The sequence below is a fragment of the Garra rufa genome, chromosome 6 (genome assembly GCF_049309525.1).
Source record: "Garra rufa chromosome 6, GarRuf1.0, whole genome shotgun sequence".
NCBI classification, from domain to species: Eukaryota; Metazoa; Chordata; class Actinopteri; order Cypriniformes; family Cyprinidae; genus Garra; species Garra rufa.
Genome location: NC_133366.1, coordinates 55791833 through 55812622, shown reverse-complemented (window position 1 = coordinate 55812622; position 20790 = coordinate 55791833). Strand labels below are relative to the sequence as shown.

Here is a 20790-nt window from a genome sequence, read left to right as displayed (position 1 = left end):
TGGATGAAGATGATCAACAGTATTCTGAGATGATGAAAGAGGCTCATAACCTGCTGGTAAATCCCAGACGGTCATTAAGATGTTTGATATGCGGCACTTACCTTACCAGTTGGTTAGGCGGGTTGGAGCCAAGTTGGTTAGAGCTAGTAAGCCATCTTGGGACCAGCAAAATCCCAAAATGACTAAAGTTTCTGGAAAGAAATTTAGGTGTGGTCACATTTACCATTGCTTGGAGAATTTTCATAGTTGAAATCTGGTCATTTCTATAGATTTTGCATGAATATTCAAGAAACAAATGTGTGCAGGATTGGGTTTTCCTCCACAATGAAATGATTGGATGCTGAAAAGTCTTTATGTAATTTTTTTTTTTTTATAAAAGTTCATTTTATGAAGACAAATATTTCTTGTACTGACTTTGAATTCACTTTAAATTTTTATACTTAGAAGTGTATTTTAATATTTTGTAGGTAATTTCAAATGATGTATACATCTCAATTAAAAAACTAAACAATTTACCCTTATGACTGGTTTTGTGGTCAATGTAAAAAATAAAAAGTAAATAAACAAGAACATCAATGGTCCCTAAGAAGGAAAGCAATCTTCCTTATGATTTTACTGAATAATTACATAACATAAGAAATCAAATTTTCATTGCACTAGAAAACACTATTATTATTGGACTATATGAATCATGCGTGACCCTGGACCACAAAACAAAAAACATTTGTAGAAATAGCCAAAAATATATTGTATGGTCCAAATGACTGTTTTTCTTTTTTGCCAAAAATCATTAGGATATTAAGTAAAGATAATGTTTCATGAAGATATTTTGTAAATTTCCTATCATGAATATATCAACACTTCATTTTTGAATTAGTAATATGCATTGCTAAGAACTTCATTTGGACAATTTTAAAGGCGATTTTCTCAATATTTAGAGTTTTTTGCACCCTCAAGATTCCAGATTTTCAAACAGTTGTATCTTGGCCAAATATTGTCCTATACATCTTAAGATTTCAGATGATTGAAATCTCAATTTGTCTTTTGAATGAGGGTCTTGCAGTTTTGACCTTTTGCAAATGAAAAAATGATTGTACATTTATTTCAAACACCTATTAACTAATTTCACTCAGACAAAAGACAAGCACACAAGCATATAAATCATTCTTTCAGTTTATTTTTTATACATGAATAAGAAAAGTATATTTCTTTAGTATTTGTTACATTGTACAAAAAAAGGCTGGACGTTCGAGTTGATCTGTTAGACGTGTTGATCTCATGTTGATGAAGAGCTGCGGTGATCAGAGCTCCATCCGTCACGACAAACGTCCACAAAAAGCTCCAATATCAAAAATAGCTGCCTATGAGAGCAAATCACAACAAAACAGGGTAGAAAATTCAGCCTCGGCGAACAGTGATGAACCGTGTAACTCGCGGCGCAGGAATTTCTTCAAAAGTAGCCCTGAAGTTCAGCAGCGCAAAGACGATCACTCGAGCTTATCTGCTCATAAGCTACTGGAGATAATTGACTGAGCTGAAGAATTATGGGAAGCATTTGAGGGAATCCTTACAGCAGGATCACAACATGGAGTTTCAAAGAAGAACCGGGAACAAAGGGAATCTGCATACGATCCCAAAGATCACCATCAGCAGCTCCACACCCGACCTAGTCATCCTCATCATCATCAAAGTCCTCTTCGTCATCCTCCTCCTCTTCATCCTCCATGTAGGATGTGGGCGTCTCCACCCTGGAGCTGCTGTGGTGAGATCCGTTGGAGCTGGATGCGCCACGGTCACTGGACGCACACAAAAACTTGCTATTACATTGAAATTTCAGCTTCTTTCTCTCACTACTTAATACAATTATCAAATGACAACATTCCAAAGATCATGTTACCAGTGTTGGGTGTAACACATTACAAGTAACAAGTTACGTAACAATATTACTTTTTCCAAGTAACTAGTAAAGTAAGGCATTACTGTTTAATTAATAGAAAATATCTGAGTTACTTCTTCAAATAAATAACGCCAGTTACTTTTCCCCCATTTATTGATTAAAAGCTCTCCTGTCCCCATGTTGAGAGAAATTATGAGTAAGATGTTACTTTAGTTCTAGAATAAATGTGGACATGCATTAATTCATCTCACTCACTAAAAGAATAGATACAGTGTTCTTCAAAATGAATAAAAAGTCAAATTCAACGCAAACCTGCAATAATTAAATATGATAAATAATTCAAATATCCTTTATGTATTTAATCCCATTTTATTAACCGATGTCTTTGCTGCCGACTTTCGATGATTCAATTCATCCATACTAATAAACAAAAATGGCTCAAGATAATCGAACATTTGTTTTCCTTTATCACTGAAGAGTTGACATTTGTTCTTCTGCGGTCTACTGTATAGATGGCAATTTATTTTCTCTAAGCCTGAGGCTTTTGCTGTGAAAAGGCTTTTACATTTGACAAAAATACAACTTTTTATATTAAAAACAAACAAGCAAGCCCTGCCCAGATTTAAAAAGTAACGCAAAAAGTAACTAAGTAACGTAATTAGTTACTTTTTTTAGGGAGTAACTCAATATTGTAATGCATTACTTTTAAAAGTAACTTTCCCCAACACTGAATGTGATACTCACGCGGCCACATGGGACAGGTCTCCGATCAGCTGGTTTACGGCACCTTGCGCCATTTCTACAATATCAAACAAAAATCAGTTTCACTTGCTCATAAAGCTCAGTCACATATATACTGCTGCTCAAAAGCTTGGGATCAGTAAGACTCTTTTGCTCAACAAGACTGTATTTATTTGATTAAAAATACAGGAAAAAAACAATAATATTGCAAAATGTTATTACAACATAAAATTATGTTTTTTTAAATGAATATACTTTATATAATTTATTCCTGTGATGCAAAGCTGAATTTTCATCAGCTGTTACTTCAGTCTTCAGTGTCACATGATCCTTCAGAAATCATTCTAATATCCTGATTTATTATTAGAATTATCAATGTTGGAAAAACAGTTGTGCCGCTTAATATTTTTTTGGAACCTGTGACTCTTTTTTTCAGGATTCTTTGATGAAGTAAAAAAAACAGCATTTATTCAGAATATAAACATTTTCTAATAATGTAAATCTATGCCATCACATTTTTATATATTATATATATATATAATTTAACACATCCTTGGTGAATAAAAGCTTTAATTTCTTTCAAAAAAAAGAAAGAATAAAAAATTACTGAACCTAAAATTACTATTTTAAATAAATGCTGTTCTTTTTACTTTTTATTCATTGAAGGATCCTGAAAAAAAAAATGTTCACAGGTTCCAAGAAAAGTGTTTTCAGCATTGAAAATAATTTTTATAAATTTAGCTTTGCATCACAGAAATAAATTAGATTTTTTTATGTATATTAAAATAGAATGTTTTACATTGTAATATTTCACAATGCAACATTTTTTTTGTATTTTTGATCAAATAAACAGCCTTAATGAGCATTAGAAATTTAAAATACATTAAAAACCGTACTGATCCTAAACTTTTGACTGACAGTGTATTTCTAAAGCACACTTCATCCAATACAGATTTATGGAAAGTTCTGAAAAGTTGATGTAATGGAGACACAGACCTGTGACGTACGGCTGCAGGGCTTTGGGAACGAGGGTCTTGACGATCTTCAGCTGCTCCGCGCTGCAGCGGCCCGACTCCAGGCCGAACGCCATGCCCATGCGCTTCAGCACCTCCACGTCGTCGTGGATCTCGAACAAGTTGTCGAAGTTGAAGAGATACTCAAACCTGCGGAGACAGAAGCGCCGCGTCAGAGACCGGAGGAGCGGATGGGAGCGGCAGGACAGGCGGCAGGCGCTCACTTGTCGTTGGAGATGCTGCAGTCGATGACGGTTCTCTTGCTGGTGTTGACGATGATGAAGGGCAGGTGGATGACTGTGTTTGGAGGAGGAGGTCTCTTGTTCTGCTGCTCCGTCTGACGATTGCGCTGCACCAGGTTCTTGAAGGCAATTTGCTGCAAAGCATGAAAAAAAAAAAATTTAAATTCAAGGAGGGAGCATGAGAATAAAATACATTTCCACAGTTACTTATTAATTTATTTGGTGAAAAACCAATGACTTGCCTTTTTTTTGGTACATAAATAAAAGAAAATCATGTGACCCTGAACCATAAAACCAGTCTTAAGTAGCACAGGTATATTTGTAGTAATAGCAAACAATACATTGCATAGGTCAATTATTGCTTTTTCTTTAATGCAGAAAATCATTACTTTGTAAACTTCCTATTGTAAACATATCAAAGCTTAAATTTCCGATTAGTAATATGCATTGCTAAGAACTTCATTTGGACAACTTTAAAGGAGATTCTCAATATTTAGATTTTTTTTTTGTGCTCTCTTAGATTCTAGATTTTCAAATAGTTGTATCTCAGCCAAATATTGTCCCATCCTAACAAACCCATACATCAATGGTTTATTATACGCTTATTTATTCAGCTTACAAAACCCAATTGACCCTTATGACTGGTTTAGTGGTCCAGGGTCACATATGTCTATCTAAAAGTTCATAAAATATACTTTATTAGTCAATTTAAGATAAAAACCATGCCCCAAAACAAACAACAACAACAAAAAATACGCAAAACAATATTTGTAAACATACTTCATAATTTAATGACATATTTGTTATATAAAAGCATGGCTTAAATGTACTTAATGGTTTGTGAATGTGTACAAATAATAACGTTGGTTTTATTTGTATTGTTTTATCAAACTAAATGTTAATTAAGACATCTGTAATGTAAATTTAGGGCTTAAGTGTATTTGATTGTCATGCAAATACTGTGCAAGTAATCAAAAAATTTGTCTTTATAAGAAAAAAAATATTTAGTTTATTTTTTTATACAGTTTTATCAAACTAAACACTTAATTGGTGTCAAAATGTGCTTAATTGTCATGAAAATACTGTGCAACAAGAAAACATGTCTACACACAAATTATATACACACACACTATATACACAAATGAGAATTAAAATAAATAAATGTGTGTATATGTATTTTTTTCTTTTTTGTGTCTATAGTACACATATGCAATTTTATTTTAATTATTTTAGTAAACTAAATGCTGTTATAAGACTTTTGTAATTTAGGGCTTTAATGTGCAATTTTTAACTTTTAAAAATATTGTACAACTAATTGTACAAATTAGTGAAAAATGTCTACATAAAACATTTAATTTTATTTCTATTGTTTTAGCTAAATAAATGGCGTTAAATTAGGCATCTAATAAAAAGCTTATGGTTTAAATGTTAATTAAATTGCTATAAAAACATTGCACAATTAATTGTTACATTAATAAATGTTGATGGATTATATATGTATATGTAGTTCTATTAAATTACATGCTGAAAAACAAAATTTAGTTCTGAGTTTTGTACTTCAACTGAAACATAAAAAACATTGCATGCATCACCCATATCAACGAGATGCTCACTGTGGAGTGTCGTCTCTCTGACAGACAGGAAGTGAGCTTCCATACCGTACCTGCAGTATGAGCTCCTGCAGCTGAGACTGCTTCTGTTTGATTCTCTCCAGTCGTCTCTGCCGCTCGGCCTTCAAGACAGAAACAGGTTCACAATCATCCGTGAACGTAAAACTAGACAGAAAGCCCTTTGCGCTGCTCATGTGACTGACCTCCAGATCCTGACACTCCTGCGCTGAGTTGGTGGGGAACCCGATCCATTTGATCTCCTTCTTGTCTTTGGAGATGATGTTCATGGCCATCAGGACGTTCAGAGCGTCGTAAACCCGTCTCCGGATGTTCTTCTGGTCATACACGTGCTGGAGGAGAAGACACACGAGCAAACGAGTGAGTGACGGTTCTCTGTCCGACAGGAAGTGAGTGTGAGCGTCAGGATTAGAGACCCACCGAATCGTTCGGGGAGATGTTGTTGTCTCCAGAGCTGAACTCGGCCACCAGCTCGTCTGCCACCTCATTGTAGGAAGTCACCACTTTCTTCTGCACTTTCTCACACACCTTCATGGAGAAATGCCGCAAACCCTTCCCGTTCTTATCGCCCTTCCTGCTGCGCCTGCCAGAAAAGCATTTTAGTCATATTACATGACAGGAGGTTATGAATGTTGTGTGAGTATAAGAATATTCATTTTTATGTGTCTATCCGTTTAAATGCTGTTGTCATCATCTCATAGCGTCTGGCTGTAGATGTTTGTGCATAGTAATGGAGCTACTAAAAAGGTATTACAATACCCTGCTTTTAAAAATGGTACGCTTCTGCATTTTACTGGTACTGCTACTTTAACAATGCATTTTGATAAGAAGCGTATTTCATGAGTAAAACTGTTTACTTACAACCCTATTATAATCACGGGAATATCTATATCTATATAAATTTGATTAGCAAAATGCATTACTAAGAACATCGTTTGGAAAACTTTAAAGGTGATTTTCTCAATATTTAGATTTTTTCCAGCCTCAGATTCCAGACTTTCAAATAGTTGTATCTCAGCCAAATATATTCTATCCTAACAAACCATGGAAAGTTTATTTATATTCACCTTTGTGATGTATAAATCTCAATGTAAAAAAATTCACAATTAAAAAATATTTACCAGACAAATTTTTTACCAGAATTTACTAGAAAATTACAAATGCACAACACATCATTTATAAAATAATAAATATAAATTAATTCTTTACAAAATTTAAACTTTATAAATTAATTTGACATGCTTTTGACTATTAAAATGTAATAAAACTCCAGAGAATTAATCAAACGATTCACAGAATTTGAGAAAATAAACCTGAATTTTTGAAAAAAAATAATAAAATGTATTTGATAGAGCCTTAAAAATATCATTTTTGATACACTGCAAAAAATGCTTTTCTTACTTAGATTTAGTCTTGTTTCCAGCCAAAACATCTAAAAATTCTTAAATCAAGAAGAATTTTTTAGACAAGTAAAAATTGTTTTGTTTTCAGCAAAAACAAGTGAGAATTAAGTGAGTTTTTGCTTAGAACAAGCTAAATAATCTGCCAAAGATAAAAAAACAATATTAATTTCAAACAGAAAACAAGATTATTTTTCTGACCCCATTGGCAGATTATTTTGCTCGTTTCAAGCAGAAACACACTTCATTTTGACTTGTTTTTTTCTGAATACAAGACAATTTTTACTCGTTTAGAAAACCCTTCTTGATTTAAGAATTTTAAATATTTTGGCTGGAATCAAAACAAAAAATCTAAGTAAGAAAAGCATTGTCAGTGTGGTAGTGCTCAGTCCTGAGTAGTGGCACTGGCATGTGATTTTTATTTTATTTAAAAAAAAAATTTTTTAATGGGGATTAAATGTTTTTTTTAGTTTTTTTTTTTTTTATAGATAAAATAACTATAACCTCCATTTGCATCATCTATTCAATTACTTTTCCTGTTGTTTCATAATAGTATTAGTTCAGTAGTAGCATGGATATTTCAATCAGGTATCGTATCGAAGTAGAATTTTGGTATGATGACAACACTAGTGCACAGATGATGCTGTGTTCATGTGGGTTAACTAACCCGGTCGACCAGGGCGAGGACTCTTGTGTCTGTGTCTGGGGCGTGTGGAAGTGTGCGGTGGGCGTGCGCGGGCTGGTTAACAGGACACCGGTGGGGACACCGCTCCTCTGAGGAGTGCCGATCACCTGCGGGAACAGAGAGACGCTCACTCCATCATCATCATCATCATCATCTTCATCGAGTCTCAACACAAACAAGCAGTGACTGAACATCAGACTACAGCAGAGTGAACCGTATGCATCTGCAGTGGTCACCGGTCGACCCGCGAGCACCTGAGCACATCTACCTGTGTGTAATAATAGGATGATGAGGAGCGTAATCCTGCTGACTCCAGCGTTCTGTGATCCGCTTACAGACTCTCACGGGTCACCTCACACAATGTTAATGGAGGGCTTATCGCCATGGAGACAGTGGGAGGGGCTGAGAGGGGGTCTGTGTGTGGTCATGTGACTCCCATGTTTGAGAGCAGGATTGAGTAAACATGGAGTATGTTTCATGTCATGAAACGGCAGGATTGTAAGAGTCTTACCACGTGTGGCAGCACATTAGCGCCTGCAGCGGTGAAAGTTTTGGGCAGAATCTGTTTGACCGCAGTCACTGATGCTGGATGAACCGTCAGGAGGGACAGAACACCTGCAGCTGCACACACACACACACACACACACACACACACACACACACACACACACACACACACACACACACAATTAATCAACATGTTTTATCACAGCGACCCCTGCAGGTCAGGAAGCCACCTTCACCACATGAGCACAACAAAACCTAAAATTAACATAATTTACCCACCCACATGGTTCTTTCTTTCTTCAGTCGTGAAGAAATTATGTTTTTTTTAGGAAAATGTTTCAGGAGTGTTCTCCATATAGTGGACTTCTATGGTGTCCGTGAGTTTGAACTTCCAAAATGCAGTTTAAATGCAGCTTCAAGAAGAAGGCAGAAGAGTCTCATCTAGTGAAACAATTGGTTATTTTCTTAAAAAAAAAAAAAAATTATATACTTTTTAACCTCAAATGCTGGTCTTGTTTAGCTCTGCAATGCGCATGCATACTCTGTGTACTCCAGTTCAAGACAGTTAGGGTATGTCAAAAAACTCCCATCTCATTTTCTCCTCCAACTTCAAAATCATCCTACATCACTGTTTTACCTTTTTTGTAAAGAGCGTTTGATCATCTTTGCATGTTCACTTTCTATACACTGGGTTGGTACTTCTGCGGCAATGTAGGACAATTTTGAAGTTGGAGGAGAAAAAGAGATTGGAGTTTTTCAACATACCCTAACTGTCTTGAACTGGAGTACGCATGCACATGACAGAGCTAGACAAGAGCATTTAAGGTTTAAAAAGTGTATAAATTGTACTTTTTTTTTTAGTTTCACTAGAAAAGACCCTTCTTCCACGGCTAGGATTGTTTAGAGCCCTTTGAAGCTGCATTTTGGAAGTTCAAACTCAGGGACACCTTAGAAGTCCACTATATGGAGAACATTGCTGGAATGTTTTCCTCAAAAAGCTACATTTCTTCCTGACTGAAGAAAGAAAGACATGAACATCTTGGATGACAAGAGGGTGAGTAAATTATCTGTACATTTTTGTTCTGGAAGTGAACTAATGCTTTAACTCATTCTCAGCTGATTACAACAAACAGACGCTGCATTTATTTGATCAAAAATACAGTAGAATTGTGAAATATTATTGCAATTTAAAACAGCTGTTTTCTATGTGAATATCTGTTAAAATGTAATTCATTTCAGTGATCAAATCTGAATTTTCAGCATCATGACTCGTCTTCAGTGTCACATTATCTCTCAGAAATCATTCTAAAATACTGCTTTGCTGCTCAAGAAACATTTCTGATTATTACCAATGTTGAAAACAGTTGTGCTGCACAATATTTTTGGGAAAACAGTGATGCGTTTTATTTTTGAGGATTCACAGATGAACAGAAAGTTCAAAAGAACAACATTTATTTAGTAAAATTATAAATGCCCCTGCTGAATGAAAGTACTGTGGTGTAGGGCTGCACGATATTGGGAGGCGCGTTTAGTCAATGAAGCCGGTACTTTGATTAGTAGTAAATCTCCATCATGTGCGATTTACATCTCTGTGTATTAATCGCTCCAGCTGAACGCACATGATGGAGATTTACTACTAGTCAAAGTACAGGCTTCATTGACTAAACGCGCCTCCCAATATCGTGCGATTGATCGTGCAGCCCTACTGTGGTGAACTTGTTACATGAAGTATTAGATACAACTAAGAGTCGTAAAGTTCAAAGGAATAATGTTTTATGTAATGATTAAGACCACAAAACCTCCTGGTTATATTTTGCACAGTAATCACTGTAATTCTTATCACTGAACAGACTGATGTGTAGAATGTACTCACGTTTCCCTGGACTCAGACTCTGGTTGACAAACAGCTTTATCTCTCCATTGGTTTCTTTGCGTCCAGCCTGAAGATCACAGAGAGATTATAATGATCAAACCCAAAACCAGTCGTTAGTAGCACAAGTATATTTGCAGCAATAGCCAAAATGATAGATTTTTCTTTTATGCCAAAAATCATTAGGATTTTAAGATCATGTTGCATGAAGATATTTAGTATTTAACTACCGTTAAATATATCAAAACTTAATTCTTGATTAGTAATATGCATGGCTAAGAACTTAATCTGGACTACTTTAGAGGTGATTTTCTCAATGTTTAGATTTTTTGCAACCATAGAAACCATCTAAACAAGCTCTTCAGCTGAAACCTCAACCAGACCTATTGAGAAATTGAATGTGCAAGTTTTGCAACTTTTGATAACGACAGAGATGTGTGTGAAACAGACACACACAGCATCAGTTTCAGTTCAACATGAACATCACAGATCGTCACGGCTCACATCAGGAATAACTATATCATCATACTGTTTCTGTTTCTGTTAGATTTCATCCACACTTTCATGTGAGTTTTTCATCTTCCTCCTTGAATGGTCAATTCAGATTAAAACTGCTAAATGTAAATCAGACATGTACAACTAAAGTCTACAATAAACCAGTTATTTTAGTATTTTGACTAGGTATCTATATGCATGTATTTTTCATTTTAATCTTTGTATGTTTTAGTAATAAAAATGTCTATATAGTTTTACACATTTTTATTTTAGTTACATTCAACAAAATTGTTGTCCAGGCAACTACCTAAAATAAAACGTTTTTATATTTTATTCCAAGTAACAAAAGTGTTTTAATAGCTTTCAGTTGCAGGTTTGAGTGTGTGATCTTGTAATGTGTGTGACTCTCACATCTTTAGCCATGATGTCTGTGCGGTGACCGGAGCGTGTGGTCAGTCTTTGGTCTGTGACTGCACTTCAGCTGAAAACACAAATATGAAACATGAAATAATCTGCACAACAAACTTAAAAAAACAACAACATGACATCAAAACAGACTCTATTACAACTCTAATGTTGAAGGATTACACTTTCAGAATAAAAATGAATGTCCTGATCATTTATTCACCTCCATGTCATCCAAGAAAATAATGTCTTTCTTTCTTCAGTCGCAAAGAAATTAAGTTTTTTGAAGAAAACATAGCAGGATTTTACTCCATATAGTGGACTTCAATGGTGCTCAATGGATTGAAGGTTAAAAATGCAGTTTCAATGCAGCTTCAAAGGGCTCTAAACGATCACAGCCAAGGAAAGAAGGATCTTATCTAGCAAAGCGATGGGTTATTTTCTTTAAAAAATTACTATTTTTATACGTTTTAACCTTAAATGCTCATCTTGTCTAGCTCAGCAAGACGAGCGTTTGAGATTAAAAAGTATATAAACTGTAAATGCTTTTAGAAAATAACCGATTGTTCCTCTAGATAAGACCCTTCTTCCTCGGCTGGGATCGTTTAGAGTCCTTTGAAGCTGCATTTAAACTGCATTTTGGAAGTTCAAACTCAGGGCACCATAGAAGTCCACTATATGGAGAGAAATCCTGGAATGTTTTCCTCAAAAAACACCATTTCTTTACGACTGAAGAAAGAAAGACATGAACATCTTGGATGACAAGGGATTGAGTACATTATCTGTAAATTTTTGTTCTGAAAGTGAACTACTCCAAGGCACAATATTTTGAAAGATAAACATTGTTTTCGTTAGACTGCAATAAATCATTCCACTTTCCTTCGAGCCCTCCTTATATTTACCAAACATATTCAGACAGAGACGAACTCCAATACAATGCTTTTAATTTTTAGTATCCAATTAATTAACAATCAACAAAAGGAACATTATTTTCTCCCTTTACTCGCATTTGAGCAGTAAAATTGCTTGTGATTTAATAAGCAGCTCTTTGCACCAGCCAAACCCTGAAAACACTGACGAATTCGCGTTTAAACAAAGGAGAGATGCTAATATCACCAGCAGCTGATGATGATACACTGACAACCGTACAAACACATTACTAATGACTGAAGTGATGAGATGACTGTGACCTACATTTGCTCAAAACACAAATCACTCAAACTCACCGTCAGTCAGATATGAAGTTAAATAATGCATGTTTAATAACCTCAAGCCCAGATTTATGAGATTAAAATGAATTATCAGTGAATAACGCCTCTATTATAAACATAAACAAACACTAGTCGCACTTTTCTGACTCGTGTTTGTGTTCAAATAAACGGATGAAGCTTCCGTTCGTTCGTCCGCGCGAATCGCCCTCGCGTCGCGAGCCTCGCGCTGTAGACGCGTCGTTCGTTCCTCGTTAGATGTCTATATCGCGTTAGCTCGACGCGGCTAAAGTTACAGCTAAGCTAACCGAACCTAGCGAGCTAACGCTTCCACTTACGTTACACTCACATACGAAACACAAACTACGTAACACACGCTGATCGTCGCCGTTTCTCTTACCGTAACCAGCCCGCTCACAGCCGCCTCATATCCCGCGCCGATATTTACAGTTAGCGGGATAAAATCTGTATTTATCGCGCCAGAATCGGAGCGTCTGCAGGAGCGGCTTCAGCTGCTACACACAGCAGTCAAACTAAGCTTGGCGGTGTCCTGTGAGGACGCGATCTGATTGGATACGCGCGGAGTGACGTCAGCGCGCATTCACGACTGCACGTAACGCATCGACATCCTCTGAACTGCCCGCTGGGGAATCCCGAGTCTTCTCAGCGAGTCGGTTCGCAAATGAATCACTGAATCACTTGAGTCTTCACACCCAAAACACCGTAGTTGCTGATTATTACCTTGGCTTGAGAAAGACAACCTACTAATCTGCTATTTAAGCTTCTTCTTCTCATTAATTGTTCTTATGAGACTACAATTTCTCCTCCTAGAGCTTTCAAACTAGAACCACTAAACTCAGCCCAACTCTTCAGACCAATTTGAGCATATAGTATTAGTTTTTACAAAACTGAAGAATAAAAATCAAAGAAATCACATAGACTCAATCAAGACTCAATCAAACTTAAGACTTTTTATTGTTTCTTTTTTTTTTGTACGAAATTAATACTTTTATTCACCAAGGATGTATTAAGTTAATAATTAAAAGTTTATTACAAGATAATAAATAATTTACATTGTTGTAAAATATTTATATTTTGAATAAACACTGTACTTTTTAAACTTGTTATTCATGAAAGAATCCTGAAAAAAAAAAAAACACAGGTTCCAAAAAATATTTGGCAGCACAACTGTTGATATTATCCAACATTGATCATTCTAATAATAAATCAGCAGATTAGAATGATTTCTGAAGGATCATGTGACACTGAGTAACAGCTGATAAAAATTCTGCTTTTAATCACAAGATTAAATTCTATTTTAAATGATTGTTAAAATAAAAAACATTATTTTATATTGTAAAAACATTTTGCAATATTACTGTTTTTTTCTGTATTTTTAATCAAATAAATACAGCCTTGATGAGACTTCTTTAAAGACAAATTACAAGTCTTACTGACCCCAAACTTTTGAACGGTAGTGTTTATATAGTCAATTATTCATTCCCCTGGCAAATTCTGACTTCAAGTTACTTTTATTCAACCAGCAAGTTTTTTTTTTTTTTTTTTTTTTGATTAGAAATGACACAGATGTCTCCCAGAAGATAATAAGACGATGTACAAGAGGCATCATTGTGGAAAAAAATATTACTCATCTTTTATTTACATTTGAACAAAAAGTGGCATGTCCAAAATTATTCACACCCTTCTCAATAATCAATAGAAAAGCCTTTATTGGCTATCACAGCAATCAAACGCTTCCTATAATTGCTGAGCAGCTTTCTGCATGTCTCCACTGGTATTTTTGCCCATTCATCTTTATCCATGAGCTCCAACTCTTCCAGGTTGGAGGGTCTCCTCACCATCACCCTGATCTTTAGCTCCTCCACAGATTCTCAATTGGATTTAAGTCAGGACTCTGGCTGGGCCACTGCAAAACGTTAATGTTTTTGTCTGCTAACTATTTCTTCACCACTTTTGCTGTGTGTTTTGGGTCGTTGTCGTGCTGAAATGTCCACTGGTGTTTCTCTGCAGACTGCCTGATGTTGTAGTTGAGAATTTTGATGCATTGCTCTTTTTTCATGGTGCTGTTTACTGTGATTAGGTTCCCTGCTCCACCAGCTGAAAAACACCTCCAAAACATTAGGTTCCCACCGCCATGTTTGACAGTGGGGATGGTGCTCTTAGGGTTGAAGGCTTCTCCTTTTTTTACGTCAAATGAAGGCTACATCATTGTGGCCAAACAATTCAATTTTTGTTTCATCTGACCATAAAACCAAAGACCAGAATTCTTCTTCTTTGTCCAGATGAGCATTTGCAAAGGCCAAGAGGGCTTTTGTGTGCCTTATCTGGAGAAGTAGTGTCCTTGTGGAACCCAGCGGTGTTCAGTGTCTGTTGGACTGTCTGTCTTGAGATGTTCCACCAGCAGAGCCCAGATTCATCAGGATGGCCTTGGTGGTTATTATTTTTGACCTCTCTCACTATCCTCCTGGCCAGCACAGGTGTCACTTTTGGCTTCCGACCACGTCCTCTGAGATTTTTCACAGTGCGGAATGTCTTGTATTTTTTAATAATACTTTTCACTGTAGCCACTGGAACTGAAAACATTTAGATATGGTCTTATAGCCCTTTCCACAATGTGCAGCCGCAGGTCCTCATTGAGCTCCTTTGTCTTAGCCATGACTGTCCACAAACCAACAGCAGAGAGCTTCTGTTTTTCACCTGTTGAGTTGATTAAAACAGCTGTTCCCAATGAATCAGGGTAATTGGGATGCTTTAGAACAGCTTGGACTATTTGGAATGGTACAGAACTTTGGATTTTCCCATAGACTGTGACAGTTTGCAAAGGGTATGAATAATTTTGGACATGCCACTTTTTGTTCAAATGTAAATAAAAGCTGAGAAATATTTTTTTTTCCACAATGATGCCTCTTGTACATCGTCTTTTTATCTTTTGGGAGAAGCCTGTGTCATTTCCAATAAAAAAAAAAAACTTGCTGGATGAATAAAAGTAACTTTAAGTCAGAATTTGCCAGGGGTATGAATAATTTTGGGCTTGACTGTATATATACCTACAGTAGCATGTTTACATTATCTGCTCCTTTACTTTTATGTAAGATTGTTTTAGTAGCCTATGTCTTTGAAACATTATTGTTTGATCATGTCATAGTGTGTCTGGTGGTTTTAACACTGCATATAATCACAAAATGTTCATATCATCTAACAAATAAAGAAACCCCAATGACTGAAGAGATGTTTTTAATAGTATGATTTGATCCTGACTGAGAATCAACAGTCCAGAAAGAATTCAGAATACTCCAGTTATAGTTTGTCTATGATTAATTGAATTATCTTCCTACTAAAGAACTGCCACCTTGTGCTTAGAGTTCAACTTCTGCATGAATCATGAGTGAATCCGGTCAAGCTTTAGCTCTTCTGTGAATCTTCTTCAGTAAACTCACATATCTATCAACACGTACCGACATCTGTAGTGCGAAAGCTCCTTTACTTCATAACAAGTGCATTATTTGGCTCGTCTGCTGACATCAGATCATTTCAAGGCACATATTACAGAAATAAATAAGGTTTGGTTAAATTTAAGACATGATGACACGTTATAAAAGGCAGAGTCTTCCTTTTGCAAGCTGTGCCCTTTACGTTCATGACTGCGAAAATATTTCATATATTAAAGCCCCACCCTTCTGTTGGCATCAATATGATGCATTAATGCGTAACGCAGCTCATCCGTGTGCGCCGCAGCTCATGTGAGCGGTTTCCTCTCGGTCCGCGGGATGCATTTGAGTGTAGCGGCTCTCCATAAGACCGGAGCCAGGAGGAGACTTAAAGTGGTGACGCTGAGAACCAGCAGATACACCTGTGAGGAACAACAGAGGAGCATGAGGAGCTCATGGAAATATAGCCAGGGTTATTACAGATAATTTAAACTAAAACAATGAAAAAAAACTTACAAATAAATAAATGTTAACTGTAAAAAAATAACACAAAAAATTAATTTATTAATAAAAACGAAATTAAAAAAAGGCAAAAAATTAAAACAGAAAACTTCCAAATATTAAAACTATAATAATAACAACTCAATGACACAGACTATTTATATACTACTATAGTTTTGTTAATATTTTGAATTAGCTTTAATTTTAAATTTTGTAGCGTCAGTAATTTTATTATGTACTTTTGTGATTTTTAGTCGTTTTTGTAATTTTTCTATTTAGCTTCAATTGATTTATATTTCAGTTTTAGTTTCAGCACTTCAACTTAAAGGATTACTCCACTTCCAAAATAAATACTTCCTGATCATTTACTCACCCCCATGTCAACCAAGATCTACATGTCTTTCTTTCTTCAGTCGCAATGAAATTACGTTTTTTTTTTGAGGAAAACATTCCAGGATTTTTCTCTATATAGTGGACTTCAATGGTGCTCAAGGGATTGAAAGTTAAAAATGCAGTTTAAATGCAGCTTCAAAGGGCTCTAAATAATCCCAGCCGAGAAATAAGAGTCTTATCTAGCGAAACGATCGGTCATTTTCTTAAATTAATTAATATTTTTACACTTTCTAATCTCGTCTAGTTTTGGAGTGCACAAAGTATGCATTGCATAGCTAGACAAGACGCGCATTTGAGGTTAAAAAGTATATAAATTGTGCTTTTTTTTTAAGAAAATGAAAAATCGTTTGGCTAGATAAGACTCTTCTTCCTCGGCTGGGATCGTTTAGAGTTCTTTGAAGCTGCATTTTAACTGCATTTTGGAAGTTCAAACTCAGGGCACCATAGAAGTCCACTATATGGAGAGAAACTATTTCTTTACGACTGAAGAAAGAAAGACAAGGGGAGTGAGTAAATTATCTGTACATTTTTGCTCTGGAAGTGAACTAATCCTTTAAAATAACAAAAAATTAAATAAAATTAATAAACAACAAAAACTAATAAAAATATATAAAAAAAGATTAAAAATATTTTAATTTTAGTTTAAGTTTTAGTCATTCTGTAATATTTCTATTTACACTTAATTGATTTATATTTCAGTTTTAGTTTTAGAAAAAGGTCAAACATTAATATTTTATTTCAATTAACGAAAATGTTTTTTAATACTTTTAATCAACCATAATAATCAACACATTCATACACATGTCTGAAAGCACATAGTGCACTAGAAAGAGATGACTATACAGACTGGAGAAAACATTCAGGGAGCAAAGAGAGAGAATTCGTCGTCAGATGAATGCAGTGAGATCACTAACCTCTCGAGAGATGATGCCGGTCCGGCGAGCACGACTGCCCAGGACGAAGGAGAACTCGCTGACCTGCGCCAGTCCGGCAGACACCAGCCAGCGGATGTGACGCGATCCCGGAGGAAGAATGGCAGAGAGAACCACCACCGCCATTATGAACTGACAACAAAACATCACAGTGAGATTCTCACATCAGAGGAAAGAAATGAGTTTGATATGAACACGATTACCTTCATAATGACCAGCGAGAAGGTCAAGATCAGCAGGATGGTCAGCTCATACAGGACGAAGGTCGGGAACACGTGCAGTCCTGTGGAAAACAACAGTCATTAGATATACCTCTGAAGTAGCACAGGTATATTTGTAGCAATAGATAAAAATACATTGTATGGGTCAAAATTATACATTTTTCTTTTACGCCAAAAATCATCAGGATATTAAATAAAGCTCATGTTCCATGAAAACATTTTGTAAATTTCCTACTGTAAACGTATCAAAATTTTATTTCTGATTAGTAATATGCATTGCAAAAAATGCTTTTCTTACTTAGGGTTAGGCTCAATATTTGTCTGAGATACAACTATTTGAATATCTGGAATCTGAGAGTGCGAAAAAATCTAAATATTGAGAAAAGCACCTTTAAAGTTGTCCAAATGCACTGCAAAGATTGCTTTTCTGATTTAGATTTTTTGTCTTGTTTCCAGACAAAATATCCACAAATACTTAAATCAAGAAGGATTTGTTTTTGCGAGTGAGTTTTTGCTTAGAACAAGTAAAAACACACTTAATTTAGATTTTTTTTCTGAAAAAAAAAAAAAGACAATAATTTTTACTCGTCTAGAATATTTTTATATTTTGGCTGAAAACAAAATCTTAAAAAAATCTAAGAAATGCATTTTTTTGTAGTGCATTTAGACAACTTTAAAGGAGATTTTCTCTCAGATTCCAGATTTTCGAAAAGTTGTATCTCAACAAATATTGTCCTATCCTAACAAACCATAGATCAATGGAAAGCTTATTTATTCAGCTTTCTCAAATCTCAATTTAAAGAAACTGACCCTTTTATGACTGGTTTTGTGGTGCACACTGCAAAAAAAGCTTTTCTTACTATGATTTTTTTGTCTTTTTTGCAGCCAAAATATCTAAGAATTCCTAAATTAAGCAGGATTTTCTAGACAAGTAAAAATTATTTTCTTGTTTTCAGAAAAAAAATTGTCAAAATTGTTGCTTAGAACAAGCTAAATAATTTTCCAATGGGGTACGAAAAAAAATCTTATTTCAAACAGAAAACAAGATTCTTCTTCTTACCCCATTGGCAGATTATTTAGCTTGTTTCGAGCAAAAATGCACTTAATTTTGACTTGTTTTGTCAGATTTTTACTCTTCATTTAAGAATTTTCAGATATTTTGGCTGAAAACAAGAAAAAAAAAATGTAAGTAAGAAAAGCATTTTTTGCAGTGCAGAGTCACATACATGTTTTCAGCTCCACTTACCAATCGATGCAAAGAAGATGATGGCCAGGAAGTCTCTGATTGGTTCAGCGCAGCTCATGACCTCAGTGGTGACCATGTGACCTTGTGAGGAGAGCAGCGCTCCTGCCAGGAAGCAGCCCAACTCCATCGACACGTCCATGAATTCTGTCACCTGAAACATCAGCGTTTCAACATCAAACCTGAGGAAAGACGACACTCCAGCTCATTCTCAGCACAAGTGAGCGACTTACCGTCAGCATCAGGAAGACAAAGGCACTGGTGCCCAGCACTAGTATTTCCTTGTTCCCTCTGCTCTCCGCATGCAGCTTCCTGTAGAACGGACCGACCAGATGAGAGCGCAGCAGCCAACACATCAGCAGCACGGCCGCCAGAGACACCAGAACACGAGCCACCAGAACCAGCACATGCAGCGCCCCCATCAGCACACTGACCAGAAACACGGGTTAATGTTCATGTCCCAAAGAAAATGAAGCTCATTTTTTGCATTTGACATCTTTACAAGCTTCATTTTATTTTTGCAAATATTTTATTTAGTAAATATACACTGCTGCTCAAAAGTTTGGGATCAGTAAGATTTTTGATGGTTTTTAAAAACAACTTTTCTGCTCGCCAAGGCTGCGTTTATTTGATCAAAAATACAGAAAAAAATAGTAATATTGTGAAATATTATTTAAATTTAAAATAACCATTTTCTATGTGAATGCATTTTAAAATGTAATTTATTTCTGTAATACAAAGCTGAATTTTCTGCATCATTACTCCAGTCTTCAGTGTCACATGATCCTTCAGAAATCATTCTAATATACTGATTTATTATTAATGTTGGAAACAGATGTGCTGCTTAATATTTTTTTGGAACCTCTGATACTTTTTTCAGGATTCTTTGATCAATAAATGTTAAAAAAAAACTGCATTTATTTAAAAAAGAGAAAGGATTTCTAACAATATACACTGCTTTTCAAAAGTTTGGGATCAGTACATTTTTTTTCTTTCTATTTTCTATTATTTAAATTAATAAAAAGTGATAGATTTACATTGTTAGAAAATATTTATATTTTGAATAAATGTTGTTCTTTTTAACTTGTTCTTAATCAAAGAAACCTGAAAAAACAATCACAGGTTCCAAAAAATATTTGGCAGCACAACTGTTTCCAACATTGATAATTCTAATAATAAATCAGCATATTAGAATGTTTTCTGAAGGCTGGAGTAACATCTGATGAAAATTCGCAACATCACAATAATTAATTTTTATTTTAAATCATATTAAAATAAAAACTATTATTGTATATTATAATAAAAAATTGCAGTATTATTGTTTTTTTTTCTGTATTTTTAATTAAATAAATGCAGCCTTATACAAAATACACTTTTTTTAAAAAAACAATACAAGTCTTACTGATCCCAAACTTTTGAGCGGGAAAAGGCAAAAGTTTGTTTTTTAATGTTTGTTAAAGAAGTCTATTTGATCAAAACTACAGTAGAAATTGTGAAATATTATTACAATGTAAAATATCTGTTTTCTATGTGAATATCTGTTAAACTGTAATTTATGTCTGTGATGCACAGCTGAATTTTCAGTTTCATTACTGCAGTCTTCAGCGTCACATGATCCTTCAGAAGTCATTCTAATATGTGACCCTGGACCACAAAAGCAGTCTTAAGTCGCTGGGGTATATTTGTAGCAATAGCCAAAAATACATATCATGGGTCAAAATTTTTGATTTTTCTTTTATGCCAAAAATCATTAAGAAATTAAGTAAAGTTCATGTTCCATTAAGATTTTTTGTAAAATTCCTACTGTAAACATATCAAAATGTAATTTTTGATTTGTAATATGCATTGTTAAGAACCTAATTTGGACAACTTTAAAGGTGATTTTCTCAGTCTTTTTGATTTTTTTGCATCCTCAGATTCCAGATTTTCAAATAGATGTATCTCAGTCAAATATTGTCCT

At 35.0% G+C, this 20790-nt stretch overlaps 2 protein-coding genes across 2 annotated transcripts in view; both read right to left on the bottom strand.

Annotated features, from left to right (window-relative positions):
- Window positions 1-1157: 1157 nt before the first annotated feature.
- Window positions 1158-12631, bottom strand: LOC141336594 (transcription factor Dp-1-like). The gene is made up of 12 exons (XM_073842286.1): window positions 12492-12631; window positions 10890-10959; window positions 9987-10053; window positions 8118-8227; window positions 7589-7713; window positions 5942-6104; window positions 5707-5853; window positions 5557-5625; window positions 3876-4027; window positions 3635-3801; window positions 2642-2696; window positions 1158-1796 (listed from the first exon to the last, which is right to left on the bottom strand). Exons 2-12 carry the CDS (start codon window positions 10899-10901, stop codon window positions 1667-1669), a joined length of 1197 nt encoding a protein of 398 aa, XP_073698387.1. The 5' UTR covers window positions 10902-10959; window positions 12492-12631; the 3' UTR covers window positions 1158-1666.
- Window positions 12632-15066: 2435 nt separating this feature from the next.
- Window positions 15067-20790, bottom strand: part of LOC141336251 (transmembrane and coiled-coil domain-containing protein 3-like) — a 22951-nt gene continuing 17227 nt past the window's right edge. Inside the window, exons 9-13 of the mRNA XM_073841803.1 lie at window positions 19064-19259; window positions 18834-18984; window positions 17570-17649; window positions 17349-17498; window positions 15067-15962 (exon numbers count right to left, since the gene is read on the bottom strand). Coding sequence (XP_073697904.1) covers window positions 15849-15962; window positions 17349-17498; window positions 17570-17649; window positions 18834-18984; window positions 19064-19259 — 691 coding nt within the window. The 3' untranslated portion in view covers window positions 15067-15848. The remainder of the gene's footprint in view (window positions 15963-17348; window positions 17499-17569; window positions 17650-18833; window positions 18985-19063; window positions 19260-20790) is intronic.

Coding starts and splice junctions, on each gene's coding strand:
- LOC141336594 (XM_073842286.1), bottom strand. Junction 3,802..3,875: donor TGCAGCATCTCCAACGACAA/GTGAGCGCCTGC, acceptor CTGTCTCCGCAG/GTTTGAGTATCTCTTCAACT. Junction 2,697..3,634: donor CCTGCAGCCGTACGTCACAG/GTCTGTGTCTCC, acceptor TTGATATTGTAG/AAATGGCGCAAGGTGCCGTA.